Source organism: Schistocerca serialis, chromosome 5, assembly GCF_023864345.2.
Source record: "Schistocerca serialis cubense isolate TAMUIC-IGC-003099 chromosome 5, iqSchSeri2.2, whole genome shotgun sequence".
Classification (NCBI taxonomy): Eukaryota; Metazoa; Arthropoda; class Insecta; order Orthoptera; family Acrididae; genus Schistocerca; species Schistocerca serialis.
Window position 1 is genome coordinate 139,483,370 of NC_064642.1, and position 21,006 is coordinate 139,504,375.

General features: G+C 40.0%; 1 protein-coding gene and 1 long non-coding RNA gene across 3 annotated transcripts in view; one reads left to right on the top strand and one right to left on the bottom strand.

The window, feature by feature from the left end:
* The window catches only part of LOC126480669 (hamartin), a 234,346-nt gene extending 226,606 nt beyond the window's left edge, over positions 1–7,740 (top strand). For both annotated transcript variants that reach the window (XM_050103892.1, XM_050103893.1), the window contains 2 exons: positions 3,454–3,693; positions 6,898–7,740. In XM_050103892.1, coding sequence (XP_049959849.1) covers positions 3,454–3,693; positions 6,898–6,975 — 318 coding nt within the window. In that variant the 3' untranslated portion in view covers positions 6,976–7,740. The remainder of the gene's footprint in view (positions 1–3,453; positions 3,694–6,897) is intronic.
* LOC126480670 (uncharacterized) overlaps positions 1–20,717 on the bottom strand; it is a 39,013-nt gene extending 18,296 nt beyond the window's left edge. Inside the window, exons 1-2 of the long non-coding RNA XR_007587449.1 lie at positions 20,440–20,717; positions 3,414–3,672 (exon numbers count right to left, since the gene is read on the bottom strand). This is a non-coding gene — a long non-coding RNA (uncharacterized LOC126480670). The remainder of the gene's footprint in view (positions 1–3,413; positions 3,673–20,439) is intronic.
* Positions 20,718–21,006: the final 289 nt, after the last annotated feature.

The following is a 21,006-nucleotide window of genomic DNA, read 5'->3' on the forward strand; positions in this document are numbered from 1 at the left end:
CCGCCACAACTAACTTCTGCCGTCGAATATATGTAGCGCTACACAGGCAAGCTTTGTAGGCAAAAAGATAAATACTGGCGCCAAAACCGATGCGCCAGTAAAAAAAAAAAAAAAAAGAAGAAGGGTGCAAGACAAGATTTTTTTTCTCTGCCCCGAGTTTCGACCACTGCATTTTCATACATTATCCAACGAAGTAAATACAAATTCCGTATTGTTCATCTTCGAATGTAGCAGAATTTCAATGTACTACGAAAATCCGACTGGCAAGACTGTTTGGGATGTTTGTCAATATGGCCAACTCTACGTTCTCAATTTTTTCCTTCCTGTGAGAAGAGATGGTTGCTAATAGGAACCTGATGAACTGTGAATCACATGCAGTATTCTCTTCACCGTAAGAATAATATGAATATAAACATTTTGCCACGTATTTTTCATGTTTGCTGCTATCTCGTTTAAATCCTGTCTGCCTAATAAACGACGAAACTAGAGTGAGACAACAGCAAACGCGGAAGAATATACGTATCGTGTCATGTTTATATTCGTATTATTCTTATGCCTAATAGTGATACAGTCAGGAATGAAGCACGGCAACTGACTAGATTTTTAAACCTAAGATGACTAATTTCTGTGCAGAATTTCATGTACTAAAGAAGCGGCCGCAAAGATTTTCAAACGGAGAAAAATTTTCACCTAACTCTCGTTCAGAACATGTTCTATCATACGCAGTCTATTATTTGGTTCTTGTTGATCATTATCAAAGAAAGCAGCAGTGTAAGTAACAACAAATAGTAGTCTCTTGCCATTGTTTCGCTAATGAGAAGATTCCTCTCTTTTTTTTTTGTAAGTGGCGGTAGCACGCACAAAAGCAAGCCATGCCGCGAGCCGCGACAGGCCGTAAACACGCACTATCAGAATGCGACAAACAATGCATGACACAGTACAGTAATGCATTTTCAGCTTAAGAGTGACGTAAACACCTATAACAAAGAAAACGGCAATTATCGGATCGAAGCAAACTAAGCAATCGATTCAAACCAGACGGAGCATGTGAAAAAGGAAGGGTACCCGAATAAATACGGACGGAGCGCCTGACGCATAGCAATGGCTACCTGGTAAAGCTTAACTGCTATGCTTACGACTCAAACCAAACTACTGTAGCTGTATCGTCATTCATTCGACCTAAATTGTGTCTCATATTACAATGGACCAACTTTGTTTTGATTTGGAGGTGCGGCCTAAAACTTTTCTCTCCCCTTGAATTTCGAGTCTAAAATTACAGGTGCGGCTTAGATTCGGGAAATTTTTTTTTCCTTTATTTCGAGTCTCATTTTTCAGGTGCGGCTTAGATTCGAGTAAATACGGTAGTTAGAGATAATGGATTCTGTGTATCACTTACCAGAAAAATGCTTAAAATATTGAGTTTCTGCCAGTCTCATATCAGTCTGTTTCTGAATCCTGTTGAAAGATTTTTGTGCTGACTGCTTCAAATTTCTTAAACTCTTTAATTGGAAATCAAGTTTCATTAGTCAGTCAGCTGTTATTGTTTTCATGCTTGACGATTTGGAATCCGAGCTATTCAGGACCAGTAAGCTCTCTCTTCTAGTGAGTATGACAGAGAATGTGCTTCAGTGTTACAAAAATTTCTCGTGCTGCAGCACTCAATTGGAAGGTGACTATACATACTATTTACTTTTATGCTATAAAGTATGTGTTTGTCTGGTTAATTAAAACAAAACAAAAAAACAACAAAGTTAGGTTAGACTCAGTAGACTCCTACCCTAGACTCAGCACACTCCCAGCTGACAATTAGGTGATATTTCGCAGACTATATATATGAAGATCTGCAGTATTCTGCTTGGGTATTTTGGTATCTTATCTGTTTTTATATAATATCAAATTAGAGAAAAGATAGTAGTTTGACCATTTGTTGTTACAGTAACTTGAAACTCCCATTATGAAAAAAGGGGCGAGTTTTCATAATCTCTAAATGCATTACTATTTCTGTTTTCTTTCTGTACACGCCTGTGTTACTAGCCCAAGCTTGGTTTTCCTTTCTCTTTAGCTGATATGAATTTTTTGCTTATTACTAGTGGTTTGAGATTTTAATTTCTATGACTGTTCTTATTGTTTACTATTCAAGATTAGTCACCTTCAGTTAGTTCTGATACTTGTAGGTTATATAATTCTAATGGGTTCACTCAGTTGTAGTTCCCATGTAGTGCAGAAATTTTAGTGTCTTCCTCTCTTTCCGTTAACAAATAGTTTCTTCACTTGGCACCATTATTTTGGATGATGTTGCTTCTATTTGTTGCTCAGCCAAGGTATAAACATTCATTTACCATCAACAAAAATATATGTGATAAAATCAGCTCCCAAGAAGTGAAAATTTACTGTAGTAAATTATCATGATAAGCATTGTCACAGCAATCTCCTCTGTGTATAAAAGGAAATGTTCTGACTGATTTTCACTGACTCACCATCACCCAGCCCAAACCCAACCATGGAAACTTGAAATTTGGTGAGGGTGTTGACCTTACACTGCAGGCATTCTTGAATAAGGTGTTTTTCGAAATTCGACCTCTAAGGAGGTGAAATATGGGATGAAACATTTCTTTGAAAAATGGTGCTATTAAAGTGATGTTGAAGCTAGAACTATGAAAATTGGCATTTGGTTTATCTGTTAGGAATAAAAAAAAGTTTGAGAATATTTTCAAATTCAAGCCCTAAGGGTGCAAAATAGAGGTTGAAAGTATTTTTTAAAAATTAATCTTTATTTAGGAATTACCAAAGTATTTTTAAAGCTACATCTGTTAATATTCTTGTTTGATTTCTTGGTTAGAAATAAAAAATGTGCGTTGAGGGATGCTTTTTTTTTTTTTTTTTTTTTTTTCTACAGAAATATCACCAGAAGAACTTGATAGGCAGAATTAACAAAAACATTTGATTCCAGCTATCAGAATCATTTTTTGTTCAGAAGTACATTCAGTAAAGACCCTGGTTCTAGGGCCTTAATTCGGGTGAAAAGTTTAGAAGGTGTTGCAGTTTGTGAACTAGATCAAAGAAAGCTATTTAACAGTTATCATGACAAATCGGCTTTGTCAGAATTGCGTAGGAAAAGAAGCACTTCCTTAAATACATTAATTTTTCATTATACACTGTGTATTAAATTATTTTTGTTGTAATTACTATGCAAATGTGAGCGAAACAGTGAACGCTAAGCTAACAAATGTATTTATCTCTATAGTTAATTAACCCACTATGTCACTCTTGTGAGTGATCACATTTAAGAGTTTGTTCTAACCTCTTCATTGACTAATGATGATGTACCTCATGTGCATGTGCCACAAAACTAATAGATGAAACACTTAAATCTACCTCTCCAAATTGCTTTACTTGCTTAATTTAATACAAACATTTCTTCTATGATGTAATGCATTTATTTCTTCATAACAGGCAGTAGAGAGCAAATACCAGTCACAGCGTGCCATTAATCAGAAACTGGAGGAATTGGTGCTTCGGTTACAGCATAGAGTGTGTGAGCTGCAGGCTCCTCCTGGAGGTGGTTGTCGTATCACTGCATCACCAGTTGAACCTAGCTCACTGTCACCATTGGCTGAGTCATTAGGATCTCCTGCACCCCATTCTCTCTCTGCCATGATGGCAGCAGAAGCTCTGGAAGTAAAAAACTTGCAGGTGAGGCTAGCAACTGCATCTAAAGTATTTGTGTATTTACAATACAACAGATTTATTGAAATGTGAGTAATAGTAATGCTATATACCTGTATACATAAATTTTTATGTTGAAAGAGGTTACTCACAATTTTGAGTTTGTCATCTATTATGCAGTTTCTTTAATGTGTTAAGTCCACCATATATGCATTATAACGGTGATGAAAATAAATGCTACAAGCACATTTTAATTATTATTTGCAGCCTTGGTGACTTCTAAAGCTGTTAGACATCAACTGTGTTAACCATTTACACATTGGCCACCTGTGCTCAGAGACCATTTTCCACTTGCATTGATGAAAAATGCTAATTACATAATGATAACTAGGACAAGTTTTGCAATAGGAGTAGTAGCAACAAGCAACACACAGTATGTGAAGTATATAGCAGAATGACATTGCTCTCCTGTACCTCAGTAGGACATCATAAATAGAAGTCAGAAAAGTTGAGAGAGACATTGCTTTGGGAAGAACTTAAGAGTAGAACTGTCATTTTCGATCATTTGTTGAGAAATCATAATTTTAACAAAGAGCTGGGCCAGAAAGCATCAGCAAGCTTGTGTTTCAAAATAAACGCATCTCAGTTCTTTTTAAGGGAGTCATCAGTTTCCAAGATGGCTGAGATTGTATAGAATGCAAATAAACATTGATGCAACTGATCATCATCAGTGTTGAGTGCAGCATATTCACTAACCCAATGACAGTGTATGTATTTAACCACTTTTGGTTTGTGGACAATTATGAACATAGATAGTCCCCCCCCCCCTTCCCCCTCTGTCTCTTCTTATTCTTGCCTGCCCATTGCCCCCTTCTCTCCATCAGTGCCACATTCATGTGAATGACCAAGTGATCCAATCATAGATATTTCTTTTCTGACCATTATTTGCATTATATGTAACTCCAGCTCAACCATATTGCTGAACATGTTGTCCACAACACTGATCAGTTCAACATCTGCTTCAGACACACACACACACAAACACAAACACACTCAGTGTGCCCGCTTCCCACTTCGTCCCACTTGCCTCCTACAACTGTTTCACAGTATTGAAGTGCCTTTTATTACAAGTCTCCCCAGCCCTACTGTCTCACACGTTTGGGGAATGGAGAGCAGGGATGCTTGCCTGAATGAAAGCTACTAGCCTATTTGTGTTCTTAAGATTTGTCTTTTAGTTCTTGAAATGTAGTAAGAGTTTTTGGTTGCAGCACAGAGTCCTATATCCAAAACTTTTCCCCTCCCCTCTTCCCTTTTGCATTTTATACATTGGAGACGTAATCAAAAAGTTATAATTATCACGATGAAAAAATAACTTTTAAAAAAGATTTTTATTCATTTAAGAATTCAGTTTTGCAGTACTGGTCATGTTATATTTCTACACTGCTAGAACAACTAAGACAGAATGTCACAGTCTGTTGGTAGAGTGGAGTATCATGCAGTAATTTGTTTTTGGGAGGAGTACAAATATTGCGGTCATGTCGTATGACTTCAGCTGCCTCTCTTGGCCTCACACAGTTGCAACATTTCCGCTGCTCCTGAAAATGAACTATGCACAGAAAGCCCACTTCTATGTGGAGCTACTTTGGTTTGGCTCCTCTTGCGGCATGCTACAGTACGGGGGTACAGGGCTTTCAGTGTGTACCAGCGGAGATCATATTCTTCAAAGAAGGTGTGAGGGGCAATCATGGAGTTCCAATCATCTCTAAAAATCTTTCCCCCTAAGGTAGTCTTTCCGCTCCCGGGATTGGAATGACTCCTTACCCTCTCCCTTAAAACCCACATCCTTTCGTCTTTCCCTCTCCTTCCCTCTTTCCTGATGAGGCAACAGTTTCTTGCGACAGCTTGACTTTCATGTGTGTGTTTGTGTTTGTTTGTGTGTCTATCGACCTGCCAGCACTTTCGTTCGGTAAGTCACATCATCTGTGTTTTTAGATATATTTTTCCCACGTGGAATGTTTCCCTCTATTATATTCATATCATCTTTGTTTTTAGATGTATAACTGAGTTTTTAGAGATGATTGGAACTCCATGATTGCCCCTCACACCTTCTTTGAAGAATATGATCTCTGCTTTGAAGCATACTCCATTCTATTTTGTTGATAGTACGTAACAATTCCTTTCTTTTCTCTTTGTTTTCTTATTTATTTTTGTCTTACATATATTTTTTACATTTGCTATCAAATACATAATTCATAAGATTATTTTAAGGCTCATGCATCTGGGTAGCACTATTTAACTTCGATCAATAAAATTTATGTCTATCAAAATGTTGGTGTTTAAATCTGTAAATTGATGAGTGCTCATACTTCTGTTTGGTCAAAAGATTGCTCATTTGGCAACTTTTTACTTCCAAAATCTGGGTCCTATGAACTGATAAAAAATTTTAGTGTCAGAAACACTGTTCGTGTGCTGTTGGACGTATAAGTATTACTAGGAAATCCAGTGTACATTCTCATTTGTCAATCCATTTTTATTGCATAATGTAGCTGGAAGGCCTTTGGATTATGGTTCAACTTTTTCAGGCAGTTATTTTGAAATTTTATCAGCCATTTTCTGAAAAGAATCTCTAATATGGCTCTTTGAAGAGACAAAACAACAGTCCATATACTATTGTGTGTAAATTAATTTGTCCAGTGATGAACAATTTTGAGTGAAGGTGAACAGCTTCACTGAACTTCCATCCACTCAGTATGTATTTGAGTCTCAATCTGTCATTTTAAATAAAAATGTCTTATCATGCCATAATATTCATTACCCTGTACAACAAATTTTTTGAAATCAGACAGGTAATACGACTGCAACAAAAAATTGTGCATGCTGTCTGTTTAAAAGGATGGTGAGGAGGGGTTCCTCATATTGTAGGGCCTGCGTTCCAATCAAAAGAAGAGCAGTTACATCTAGCTCTCGGTGAGATTACAATGAAACATTTATGTTGTGATGCCCAAAGTAGACGAAAACTGACCAGGTTATGTGCAAACTGTCATGGACATTTTTCTCCAGATATCTTACAGCAAACATTTTTTTAAGTAATAGGAATATTTTGGTTTCATTTTGGAGTAAGCAGTCAATTCCCAAATAAACTAAGGTAACACAGACTGAACATTCCCCAAAGTAAATTTTGAAACAGCAGCACCAGTGTCACATATTCATGTCTGTGCTATTGTTTTCCAGCTTATTGTCCACGATCATGAGAAGTGCCCAGATGATCATCATCCTCAGGAAAATAAGGACAGTGCTGAAGATGGCTGATAGTTTGTGATGGGTTGCAACTTCTGTTAATGCAGTTTGTCAAATCCAACAAGAGGTTTCTTACTTAAGTCTCAGATAGGTAGCTAGGGAGTCTCTCTGTCTGTAACAATTGTGATATTTAGTTTTTTGTCTGTTGGCATCTCCAGACATACACAAACAGTTTGCATTCCCTACAGGAGGGTAGCCATAACAAGGAAACATGCTAAGAGAATGTGCGGAATAGACTGAAAAACAGTGTTTTTCTCATTCATTGTTCTACTGTGTCATTGCCACTCTGTCAATGTGATAAGAGTTTGTTGCTTTGTTGATGTAACACACACTTCTTGTATGTTTACCAAATTATCACAACTGTTCACTGTTAGCAACTGTTTCGTTTGTAAAATGACAGTGAATTTAAATGAATGAAATACGAGAAATTGGTGTATGTGTCTCATCGTTATCAATGTAGTACACAAATTTCACCAATGAATAAAACTTTTTCAGTCCTGAACCACTTAAGATATCTGTTGTGCTGCTTCTGGCTTTGAGTGAGTTTGGTAATACTCATTGTAATGTACCATTAAACTGCGCCATTTCTTTTGGCGAGTATTTCGTAGCAGCAGGAACGCTCTTATTCTGCTGAGTATATTTCATTATTTCTTATGTGAAAAACCAGACATCTTAATCGAGATGTAGATTTATGAATGCAGAATACTTGTTATTGTGATGTAAGATATATTGTGTTTGGAGCTTGTACAATTTTACAATAAAATGTTAATAATGAAAGTTCTTTGTGTACTTTCTTTGATTTCAGGTAATCTGTGAATGTTTGAATACGAGAACACAGGAAGCTAATAATCCTTAAACACTGTGCACAGTAACAATTTTTCAACAGAATAATTTGTCATTGTTTGCATATTTATGCTTGTTCAAAATAAAATTCTTTGGATAACTTAGAGTGATCTTAGTGAATTTTTAACAATAATTTGGTGATTTACACAGATGGATGCTTGAACAACTGAACTGAGCAACTTCAAAGGGAAAAAAACCACCAGTGTGACTACAACTCTCTCGTGATTGTGTGTGCCGAGCATGAAGGAGAGCTGTCTTGTTTCCTATTGAACACTGATTACAGTTGCTTACTTTGTTTTTTTCCATATTTTCTTATGCACATTCATTTTGCCTAACTCAAGATTGATCCCTTTTTCTAGGCTTGACCTCTATTCTTCTAAACTTTGACAATAGTATGAGCCATGTGAATGGAGGTTACCAAATGTGTCACACAGTCCACCCACTGTGCAATCAGATCTCAAATACATTTTGTGTGAGTGGATGGAATTAGCTGCCCAAAACCTGACATGTTACGCTGTCCGTTGTAAGGGGATCACACATTCAGCCCCCATGACAATTCAGGGAATGAATAGTTGTGCCAGTGCTGAATACTTCCCAGGGGCATGAGGAACTTGGGGACAATTGTTTCCATGCCAGACAGACATTTTTGTGGCAGGGTGGCTATATCCTTGAGGAGAACCCTCAGTAAAAGTGGATTGCATCATGTCACATGATCCACAATGAAAAGGATCAAACTTTCTCAAGCCGGTGGTCACAATCCCCCATGAATTTCATTTTACAGACTTGACTGATTCAATGCAGAAAGATATGACCTGAAGACTTTTCCTTCTCTGCCCACACAAAGTGAGAAAAGTAGATTTGAAACTAATGGTGAGAGCACTCCTTATTGTACCTGAATGGATGGTATGTCTTCTTTGACCACAAAAGCATCATTCATTGTTGAAGATTTGAGAAGCATCGTGGTGGTACCCATCACAGTGTCACATTGGAGACAAATGCACTGTGCCCAAACCTAGAACAATGGGGTGTACACAAACCTAGAACAGTGGGGTGTACATTTTGTTCACCATAGATAATTGGGAGGGGAGGGGAGGGGGGGGGGGGTTACTGCCAGTGGTTTTCCCTTGGTGGGGAGACTGGAAAGGAGTGCACACATCCTCATGATGCCGACTGAGGAGCTACTTCAGTGAGAAGTAGGGGCTCCAAAATCAAGAAAGCTGACAACGGCTGGGAGAGTGATGTGCTCACTCCATGCGCCTCACTGCCACACCCGAATGACACAACTGGCAGAGGATGACACTGTGGGCGGTCAGTCCCAATTGGCACATCTGGACCAGAACATGGAGCCTAGCTTTTTTACATGGGGGGCCAAAATAGAATATGCTGATGATTATATTTCGGCTTTCGAGGGAACATATTACCTAAAAGCATTTACCGAACTGATAAAAAGTGGTATATTGCACTTTCATTCAGTATTGTAAATATTTGCATTTTGGGAATAAGTCTCTATGCTGCACAAATGACACACATCTGTGGAGACTGTGGACAGCTGCTGCATGAGAACACTCGGTGTGACCAACCACCAGTATGTATCTACTCCAGGGAACAACATTCCTCTGGTTCTTTAAATTGCCCTATTTTGAAGAAGGAAAGGAGGATACAGGAGTATAAAACCTTGCCTGTCCTTCATAATTTGAAGCAAGGGAAAAGAATTGACACTTATATTCAGCTCAAATGAGAGTAAACTTGGCCAACTCGGTGACTAAGCCACCATCCATAGTGAGGTTGAAGACATCCATCCACTTCTGCCAATGTTTGGTCATGGTTGCATTCTGAATACCGTACATCTGTTCATGAGGTGGATATCATCCCTTTCCCATCTGTTCCTGCTATGCCCACATTCCTTAGTTCCTCTTCCCTGCTGGAAGTCCTAATCATCCAGTCCCACACAAAGGAGTGTGCCTTTCTCTGAGCTTGATCAGCATTCTAACATTGTTTTTCAGCACAGGGCTAGCCTGTGGCCTGTAGAACAGTTTTCTTGTCATTCCTCCCACATACACAACCGGAAATGAAACTAAGTAGGAGAATAAAGTCAAAAAGAAGGAAGGTAAGAAAAAACTGAAAATGGAGGTGTACCACATAATATTCCCGTTTCTGATGAGGCTATGCATGTCATTGTCATACCTACTCAGCAGGTGGTGCAAATGGGAACAGAAACTTGGTCCTCCTTTACACCACCCTGGGGTACTTATTATCATTTTATGTAGCAACTTAATGTTTCCTTCAAGAAACTTGGTTCCCTGTAACATATATACACCCTTATCCTACAACTCACATTGTGTTATCAAAAATAGATTTGGTCCTGAGTGAGTACCAGGTACAGTGGGCTCGTGATAATCCAACAGTTATGGGACCGAGTTGATGTCAGACTATCAAAAATGTCAGATTACCAAAGATAGGCTTATTACAATTGAATTTAGACTTTTAAGACTAATTGAATTTAGATTTCTAAGGCTAGAAAATTTAAGTTGTTTTGTATAAATATTATGTACTGTACATACCATAATACACCTATTTTTACAGTACACAACAGACATGACCACAGTCTCTGGCAGCTGAAGCCAGGCTACGAGCAGCAGTGCATGATGAGAGAGGCAACTGGTTGGGGTAAGGAGGAGGCTGAGGGGGAGGGGGGGGGGGGGCAGGGTAGGGTGTGAGACTGTAAAGTGCTGCTAGTGGAAGATTGCAGGGACAATGTGGAGAGAGGGTAGGTAGCTAGGTGCAATTGGGAGGTTAGACAGAGGGCAGGGGATGGAGGGGTGTAGCGGAAAAGTAGAGAAGTAAAACGACTGGCTGTGTTGGTGGGATAGAGGGCTGTGTAGTGCTGGAATGGAAACAGGGAAGGGGCTAAATGGGTAAGGACAATGACTAATGAAGGATGAGGCCAGCAGGGTTACGGGAACATAGGATATGCTGTAGGTAGAGTTCCTACCTGCGCAATCCACAAAAGCTTTTGATGAGGGCCATTCATGCAGTCCGTCAGTTTGTTGGTTGTGATGCCCATGTAGATCACATGACTGGTTTTGCAGGTAGCCCTGTCTCTGATGGGATAGGTGATGTTGGTGACCAGACTGGTGTAGGTGGTGGTGGGAGGGTGGATGGGACAGGTCTTAGATCTAGGTCTATTACAGGGATATGAGGGAAGGGGTTGAGGAATGGACGAGGATATCGTGTAGGTTCAGTGGGTGGCAAAATACCACTGTGGGAGGGGTGGGAAGAATAATGGGTAGGACATTTCTCATTTCAGGGCAAAACAAGAGTTAGGCAAAGCCATGATGGAAAATGTAATTCAGTTGCTACACAATATCCTTGCCAGTCCCTACACAACCCTTGCTCCCAACTTTTTGCCTCGTGTCCCATATCCCTGCAATAGACATAGATGCAAGACCTGCCCCAGGTCTTCGTGTGCACCATTAATGTGATATGCTCTTTTTGAGGTTTCTTTTCTGAAACTTTATTTTCTTCCTCCATTATAAAAGTTTTTGTTGGGAGTTGCCGCCAGTTTCATTGGCATTATACAGTTGTTTGGGTGTAAGGCCTAGTTCATTGATTTTGACTTTTAAATCTTGAATCAAGTGAGAAACTCCAGTCTCATCAGCTGATAGTTTTTCTCCACTCATCTGCAGGTAACGAATGCCATGCCACTCCTTAATTTTTTGAAACAAACCATCGCTGGCATGAAAGTATTCTTTGTTGGTTATTTCATGATAAAAAGGCTGGGCTTTGTGTTTATATCTCTCAGAGTAGGGACATTTCTGCTTCTTTGTTGTTTAAACCAAATTTACAGAGCTTCCTCAATTTGGAGATATTCACTCATGTGAAGGGTTTTTCTTGTAACCATCTTCAACAGTTTCTATAATTTTTTTTCTGTTTGACCAAATTTTTTACTATGTCATGAACAGTAGGTCACCTGATAGCAAAAGATGTGGAAATGGAAGTTGGAGATTCACCACCGTCACACCTTTTAATAATTTCCTATTTACCTGTTAGAGTTAATGTTTTATGCTTACATTTAGCATTGCCACGTGTGCTCACCATGACACAACAATTTTCAACACAAAACTTAAAACAGAATAATTAGTCCATGTAGCAGAATTCAAATTCACTTACAACGTGAAAGGAGCACCTCAATAACACACTCGAAGGGTGTGCACGAATAATGCTGTATGACACATTTCCTTTCACCTTGTTACACTTCACCATTCTTGTAACATAGCATTATTCGTATCAATTACTGTATTGCAGCAAACGATGCAGACTTCCATATACAAACTTATTATAGTCCATGCGATTCTACAAAATGTCAAAATCTGCCATTCAGCTTTATTCTACATCTACATATGAAGGGTTTATTTCACTAGTGGTACAAGTCCATTTTTGTTCATTCTGAGATACAGAGTCCTAAAGTTAAATGAGTTGTGAAAAATCTGCAGTTGAGATACCAGAAATATTCAATTATATATACTTCAAGTGTCTCAACTGCAGATTTTTCAGCGCTCATGTAACTTTAGGACTCTGTTTCTCAGAATAAACAAAAATGGCCTTGTACCACTATTGAAATAAGCCCTTCATATATACTCCGCTTGCCACCAAGCAGTGTGCGGCAGAGGGCACAATTCGCGCCAAAGTCATATTTCTCCCCCTCTCTTCCGCTCGCAGATTACGCGAGGGAAAAACGACTGTCTGAGCACCTCAGTATGAGCTCTAATTTCCCTTATCTTTGAATGGTAATCACCGAGCAATTTGAAAGTTGGTGGTAATAATACAAGGGTATTTCGGAAAGTAAAGATACACCGTACGCCAGAGGAACAGAAGAGTTTTGGCAAGCAAGTTGGCAACACTGGTTTTAACTTTGAACCGTTAGGTTTCTCCTCGCGGTCATTCGGCAGTTGAGTGTTGCTTCTGGCTGGAGTAGGTCATGTTTAAAATCGCTGCGCCGATTCAGAATCCCGCCAAATGTGAAGTGCGCTCCGTTTTCTTCATGCAAAAAGTCAGCGACCAGCGGATATTCACAAAGAAATTGTTTCTGTTTGTGGGAACATTATGAATGAACAAAATGTAACGAAATGGAGTCGTCATTTCTCTGAAGGTAGGACCGATGTTCGTGACGAACAAAGAACAGGTCTGCCATCTGTGATCTTTGATGCCCTTCTTCGGAGAACGGAGGAAGCAATTCGTGTGAGTAGACGTCTCACATTGAAAGAATTGCATCGGATCATACCGGACGTGTCAATGACAACTGTTTATGACATTGTGACTGTCAAGTTAGGGTACAGGAAATTGTATGCGCGCTGGGTTCCAAAACTGTTAACAGAAGAATACAAAAAGAAAAGGATGGGCTTTGCACTCAACTTCCTCACACGCTATGCTGAAGCAGGTGATGAGTTCCTTGATCACATTGTGACAAGTGACGAGACATGGGTTTATCACCATACACCTGAGTCCAAGCAACCATCAGTGCAATGGCGCCATTCGAAATCACCAGAAGCCAAGAAATGCAAAACGTCGATTTCAGTGAAGAAAATCATAGCTTCTGTTTTTTGGGACAGACAAGGCATTCTTCTGTTGGAATTGATGCCTCCTGGAACGACAATTAATGCTGCTGCATATTGCCAGACTTTGAAACATCTTCGAAGGGCAATTCAAAACAAACACAGGGGAATGCTGACAAGTGGAGTCTGCTTGCTTCATGACAACGCTCGGCCTCACACAGCGCTCGTAACCAAAGCACTACTCAAACAATTCAAATGGGACGTATTGGACCATCCGCCACACAGCCTGGACCTTGCGCCCACCGACTTCCATGTCTTCCGTTACATGAAGTCACATCTTGGTGGAAAATCATTCTGCGAGGATGAAGAGATCAAAGATGAAGTTGAAATATGGTTCCGACAACAGGCGGCAATCTTCTATGACTGTCGGATACAAAAGCTTGTGCACCGACTTAACAAATGTTTGGATAACAGGGGTGATTATGTCAAAAAATAACAAATAATCCAGTTAATAAGATGTAACTGACATTTTATAAATAAATGTTCTATTTAAGGACTGCGAGCCATTGTATCTTTACTTTTCGAAATGCCCTCGTATATTCTCTACATCAGGCTGTTTCAGCTCGTCTGCTCCGTTGTGAGCCGCAGAGCACTCCCTGCTCCAAGGAGCCATGTCGCTCAATGTGACCATTCAAGTGGGCCGGCACGTGCCATGGCTGGCTGAGGCAGGTGGCAAGGCAAGCGTTTTGATGTGCCAGCTGCGTCTTACAAAAATGACAACCTCATACTCTTAGCTGCTAAGACGTGGTGACATGCTACACCAGGAAATACGATGTTCAGGAAATAAATAAGAAACAACTGTTTTACAAGAAATAGCATACTAAATTTATTGGGCCTCTGTAGCTTGACATTTTCTTTTCATTACAAGATCGGAAATATCAGGCATCAAAGTGTTCGCAGCGTTAATGCGGAGGATGGCCTTCATTGTTACATCCTGAAGAAACGATTGTTCCTTACTTTTTACTCTTTGCATTGCTGAGAAAAGCTGCTCACAACAATACGCAGATCCAAACATGCACATGATCTGAGTGACATTGTTGTGAAGCTTGGGAAATGTTTTTTGCTGTAATGAAAGACATCATCGTGACAAATCCAACGTGTTGTAGTACCTCTCTTTCAACAAAGTTGAATTTTGCAAATCAATAATCTCCAATTGAAGTGACGATGACAAGTCATCGGGGGAAACTGAAAAAACAAAAGAGTGCTGAACACCTTAAGTTCCATTTCTAAACTAGTGAGGTCTCGGAATCGTGTTTCAAACGACGTGATGAGCTGCTTTAACTTTGCTTGGTAATCGCGGAAAGTAGACCCTTCAGGTAGTTTTTTTGAAGCAAGAAGATTGAAGAATGTTAAATGTCCATTACTCATATGCCTCTCAAATAAACGTAACTTTTCCATGAATGCTTTGATCTGGTCGTGCATGTCAATGATTAGCTGCCCTTTGCCCTGCAATGACAGACTTAAATTATTCAGATGCATTGTTATGTGAGCTAGGAACGCCAGGTCTGATATCCATTTTATATCTTTCAGACAACACATTTCTTTCCCTTTCATTTCGAGAAAAAGCGATATTTCCTCACGAATGGCAAAGAAAACATCAAGAACTTTTCCCCGACTCGGCCAACGAACTGTACTGTGGTAAGGTGTATCCCCTTGCTCTGTTCCATATCTTTCAGGAATTCTTTGAATTGGCGATAATTCATACCGTGACGCCGCACAAAATTCACACTCTTCACATCATCTTTCATTACACCACCTAGCTCTACTGTTTCAGCACACATTGCCTCTTGGTGAATAAAACAATGAAGAGTCAAAATGTCTTTCCCGAATTCGTCCCTGAGTTTATTTTTCAAACGAGAAGCAAAACCTTGGTGATGCCCGATCATTTGTGGTGCACCGTTCGTCGCTGCAGAATGGAGCTTATCCCACGGTAAATTCATAGTGTCCACTGATTCACAAACAGCTTCAAAAATGTCACATTCTGTTGTGGTGTAATTGAGTGGTACTCCATCCGAGAGTTCTTCAGTTACTTGCAGCTCCATGTCGACACCACGCACAAAGACTGCAAGCTGAGCGCAATCCGGTATGTCGGTGCTTTCGTCAAGCACTAGCGAAAATGCAACAAAGCTCTCAGCCTTTCTCCTGAGCTGTGTCTCTAAATCCGCTGCCATGTCCAGGATTTGACGAGACATTGTATGCTTCAACAGGCAAATCCCTTCAATTGCCTGCACCTCCCTTGGAAACAAACATTCTGCAACTGCTACCTTGCACGATTTTACAAGTGGTCCCACCGAAAACGGCTTGCCACTCATAGCAGTGATGTGAGCGACCCTGTAGCTTGCTTGAATTGCAGATTTAGTATTGTTTTCTCTGCTCTCATTCACCTGAAAATTATAAACACATTACAGAACACAAACTATGTTGCATGTTTTGATACCCTCTGTATTACGAAATCGTTTTTAAACTTACGTCTCGTGGTATGTCGTTCTTAAGCCTGGCTACCAGTTCTCTGTGTGCAACGCCTTCTACCTGATCGTAGTGCGCTGCATGAAGACGTGTATAATGTCATCATATATTGCACCTCTTTGCAGAATTAAATACTTTATGATGTACAAGACACTGCGGACGACCATCCCTCTCAATGAATAGAAAGGTATCCTCCAATAGAGGTACAGGGCTCCCATGGCTAGTCATAGCTGGCATTGAACATGGATTATTGCATCAGTTGCGGCTGCATGCGGCCAGGGGGCAGTGAGTTCGCCTTCCCCCTCCACGTACCCTCCAAGCTGCTGCAGGGAGTGCTCCGGCTCCCTGGAGCTTGGTTGGAACAGCCTGCTCTACTTCCTCGGTGAAGATCGGATTTCGGAATTTAGTGAGGTGCCACTTCCGTTTAGCATGTCATCTATCTGCAAGTGTGTCCCACTTCAAACTTTCTATGAGATTTGTAATACTCTTGCAATGGCTAAATGTACCAGTCATGGATCTTGCCGCTCTTCTTTGGACCTTCTCAATCTCTTGAATCAGACCCAACTGGTTAGGGTCTCCTACAGTCTAACAATAATCTAAGACTGTATGAACTAATGAATTGTAAGTAATTTCCTTTGTTGAAGGACTACATCACTTCAGGATTCCACCAACAAACCGCAATCTAGAGTTCACCTTGCCTGTTCGTTACTTGTGTAATCTGATCGTTCCATTTGAGATCATTTCGAATAGTCACACCCAGATACTTGACAGGTGTTACAGCTTCCAAAGACAGGGTATTTATTTTGTACTCGTACATTAATTGTTATATGCACACGCTTCATTTATACTGGTGTGAGGCATAGTGCAGACGGGAGGAGGCGCCTATCGCAACAAGTGTGTGCCTGTCTGTGTCTGGAGCAAGCGCAGTGCTGACCTCCGACACTGCGTCAGACTACCAAGCGTGTCAAGCTGTCAAATGTCAGATAACTGCAAGTCTAGTGTAGGGTCTGTTTGTTTTGTTTTTTTTTTTTAGCATCAGAGGCTGTGACTGATTGCATGTGATGAAAGTGGAGGTAAGGTAAGGACATTTGACCCACATCTAATGGAACACATTATCTCTGATCTTGGACTAAATTTATTGAATAGCAGCACTCCAGTCCATTTTAATGTAGTACATGCAAGATTTTCAGCTATCAGTATCTTGATCTGTAGCCCCAGCCTCTTTCATTTAATTCAATGCAGGGGACACAAGACATCTGTGAGAGTGATCACACCATTTCCTGATTGTCATGTCCCTCCTACATTGTTACCTGACCAGACATCTACCACAACAGGCCTTCAAGCAAGAAATGTGATTGGCATACTTTCCTCGGGAGCACCTCGCCATAAATCAGTGTCACCTTGGATTCAGAAAATAACTAAGACAATTGAAGACCTTAGATGGGTACTGTGACCATACGGGCTATATAGAAATGTGCAAGTGGTGTGGATGATGATATAAAATAATCTCTCTCTCAACTCACTGAAAATCAAAGTTTTTAACTGTTCACGAGTTATATGTCAGCTCGGAGCCCCCATGTGCTACTGCATGAAAAGATATACCTACACATTACAAAGCACAAACACTTCAGTGGGTCCTGTAAATGTGGGTGGACTTAAAAAGTTTGGCTACGTTTCGTCTATGGGGTGCCAACTCACATTCATCACAATGTGCCCAATGTTCCACAAAATTATCTAAAATAAATGCAGGCGAGATTTGCTGTGCAAAAGTCATATACGCATTCACGTATTTTGTAAAGTTTCACAAATTCAAGTTTATTTCCAATGATAACATAGAAAAATTGAAACTCACGGTTCACAATAAACTAGTTTCAGAGCATGACCAAGTTTTTTAAGATCATGGAGGCGGTTGAAAAAACCATGTTTAATTGTGTAAGTTATCTTTAGAAAACCACTGAAGTTTCACAGTATATCAAACTATAAATTTGACAGTGGGTACGCACAGAAACCTTAAAAGCGCAGCTTGTATCACACGCAGCCCAAATAGTAACAAGTTCATCAGTTGTTGAAAAATATCTATTTCCAAAAGTAGGAACTCTGAATAATTCACATATGCAAACTAGCGGCTATTTCACAGCTCATCAGATAAGGCTAGGCGCAAATTGAGACGCATATAGCACGTGTGACTTGACACGATACTACAGCGCGACACACATGTGCCGCACGAGTCCAGCGCATATTGTGACACATGCACCATACTTCGCACGCGCCGTCTGGCGACGCTCTGCGCTGACAGAACCGAAGCGCGCGCAACCTGTTATCTTTCTCAAACGATTTTACAGAAACTATTCACTGGAAATATTTGACTTTTGCCTTACTTGTAGCGTTATATGTCAGCTTCGTAGCGAAGTGCTCATCATCTCGTTAATGGCCATTCTTATTGTGATGTACACATTTTAGTAAGATACTACGCAAAACTCAAAAAGTTTGCAACGAAAATTAGGGGTCGCTATGATTTTGCGTTTGGTGCGTATTACACCATATGTTGTTGCGTATGAAATTTAGCTAACATGTTGAATTTTTGTTTAGACTTGGGAGGAGGTCTCTATCTGCCTCCGATCTCAAGAAAATGGATCCCATGTAGCGTGCTCACTTCCGATCTCACGACCTTGAGAATGAAATACTCGCAACATCTCTCATATCTCCTAAACTGCTTGAGACATTGAAACGAAAATTTGGCGAATGATAGCACACAAGGAGGAGAGTGTTTTGCCAATTCTTAAAAACACGGAACTTTCTCATCTATGGCGATATATCAGTACTTATACTTACCTTTTTATTTATTTCACTCCAGTGACTGTAATTTTTTAAGAGTTATTGACAGCTAGAGAAACAAGAGCTTCCTAGGATGAAAATAAACATCAAATTTCTTCTTTCATGTTACTGCAAACCGACACTATGAGGTTTTTTGTAATCTATTGAGCTCTGTGATTGCCAATTACTTGCTTAATGAGGCACTCCGTTTCAGAATTCTGTATCAACACCTGCTGTGAGATGAGTTTGGCAAGTTACACTGTGACAAAAGAAGTACAATTAAACTAGTCACCAAGAGGAATGTGGCCGTTACTCACAAACAGTGATGCTTCTTCGAATGAGAAAAGGTTAACAACTCACACAAAAAATAGATTGCCAATTCTGTTGGAATTTTGGTGGTATCCCCATAAGCCATCGTATTTTTAACGCAGAGTGACTGGATTGGAAACTTACCAAAGGATTTTATTCCTTCTCTTGATCTGAGCAGTATTAAAATAATGACGAGCGTTCCTTCAGGCAGAATGATAGGCACATGCCAGATACTGGTTACTAACCTATGGCTTGCCAAACTGAGTGTGTGATCGCGAATAAAATAGTTGTCATCGAGAAAAATAAACAACTGATCTGTCGCACAACACAATGGTCAGTGTATTGTCAGCAGCGGAGGATAATGCCGCGACAGGAGTACACAAGCTAGCCATGTGTCTTTGAGTTGGAGTTCGAAAAACATTGTTATGAAAGTAGATCTGCCTTTGTCAAAAAAAAAAAAATGGCTCTGAGCACTATGGGACTTAACTTCTGATGTCATCAGTCTCCTAGAACTTGGAACTACTTAAACCTAACTAACCTAAGGACATCACACACATCCATGCGCGAGGCAGGATTCGAACCTGCGACCGTAGCGGTTGCGCGGTTCCAGACTGTAGCGCCTAGAACCGATCGGCCACCCTGGCCGGCTGCCTTTGTCAGCAGTACATTTCAACAAATTAAATATATCTGATCATAACACTCTTTTAGGATATTCCTACTTTCGTAATAATTCCGACCATTTTCTTCATTTGTGTAGCCTATTGTATAATTAGTTTATTAATGCTGATAATGAGCATGCGACAATTGAAATGCTTTTTCTCATCACGGCGAACCAATTAAAACATTGTTATTTGTGACTGCTTTTCGACTGTTTCTAGCTTGCAGTGGAAATGTGATGTTCACATGCATGTAGTACAGTGAGTCGTATTACATTATTACATGCATATCCAAGTAATCACAGTGAGACTTCTATACTTCAGATCTTGGATGCTTTTTACCAGGAGCACAAAGGGATCAAACCTGTGGAGATTACCCCTTTCTAAATTTTTGTAACAGATCATACAGACGTGCCAGCATACTAGGCAGCGAGAAGATAACCTTGTTTTACTTTCCTGCCTTGCTTCTTAATCACATGATTTTATAATATTCCTTGCTTCTTTATTCACTACCCTCTGTCCCTTCTTGCGATCTAAAAACATCTCGGAGGCATATGTTACAATTCCAGCGGCCAATGGCTCATCAGTTACTAAAGTATGCATTTTTCTTGACAGAAGAAAAACAAAACAAAACTATACAGATATAAAAAAACAGAAAAGTATAATGTACAAATGAAGAAAGCTGGAGTGTTTAAATGATGAAAAACAAAACACTACCCAAAGGCAATAAAATTTAGTACACAATAAGGCAAAATTTATCGTATAGGTAATACTACCACTGCTCATATACGCCGTTCCGATGTGAGCATATGGCCGGGCTACTTTTCCGCTCCCCGCTTCAAGTTTCCCACGAGGCACGCGCGGCGCGAGAAACTGCCACAACCACAACGTCGCGCGACCTAGTGCAGGCGCGTGTTGCGTACCAGTCGCGTCGCGTCGTGTCGTAATTTGCGCGGCCCATTTGAACCTGTAAAGTTACAAAAATCCGCGCGACGCAGCGCAGCATGCATTTTTGAGCTTTCTTTTAACACAGCCAGCCGCCTCCAACGGCGTCCGAACCTAGACTCCCCTCCAAATTGCTGCTGTTGACCCAGGAAATCTTGGCCCAGCACTACTGAAGTCAGTTAAACTACTGAACACGAAAATTGCTGAAATTCTTAATGTAAACTTTTTACACAAATGATACATCAAATCGCATGGAAATTTTCTGAGAAATATTGTTCTGTCACCAGTACTCTTTTTATCTACCATAGTTTATTTATAAACAACAATTTCTGCGGTTTTCTCCTTTTTGGATTTGCAAGTATAAATATTAAGAAACAAATTAAATTGTGCATTAAATG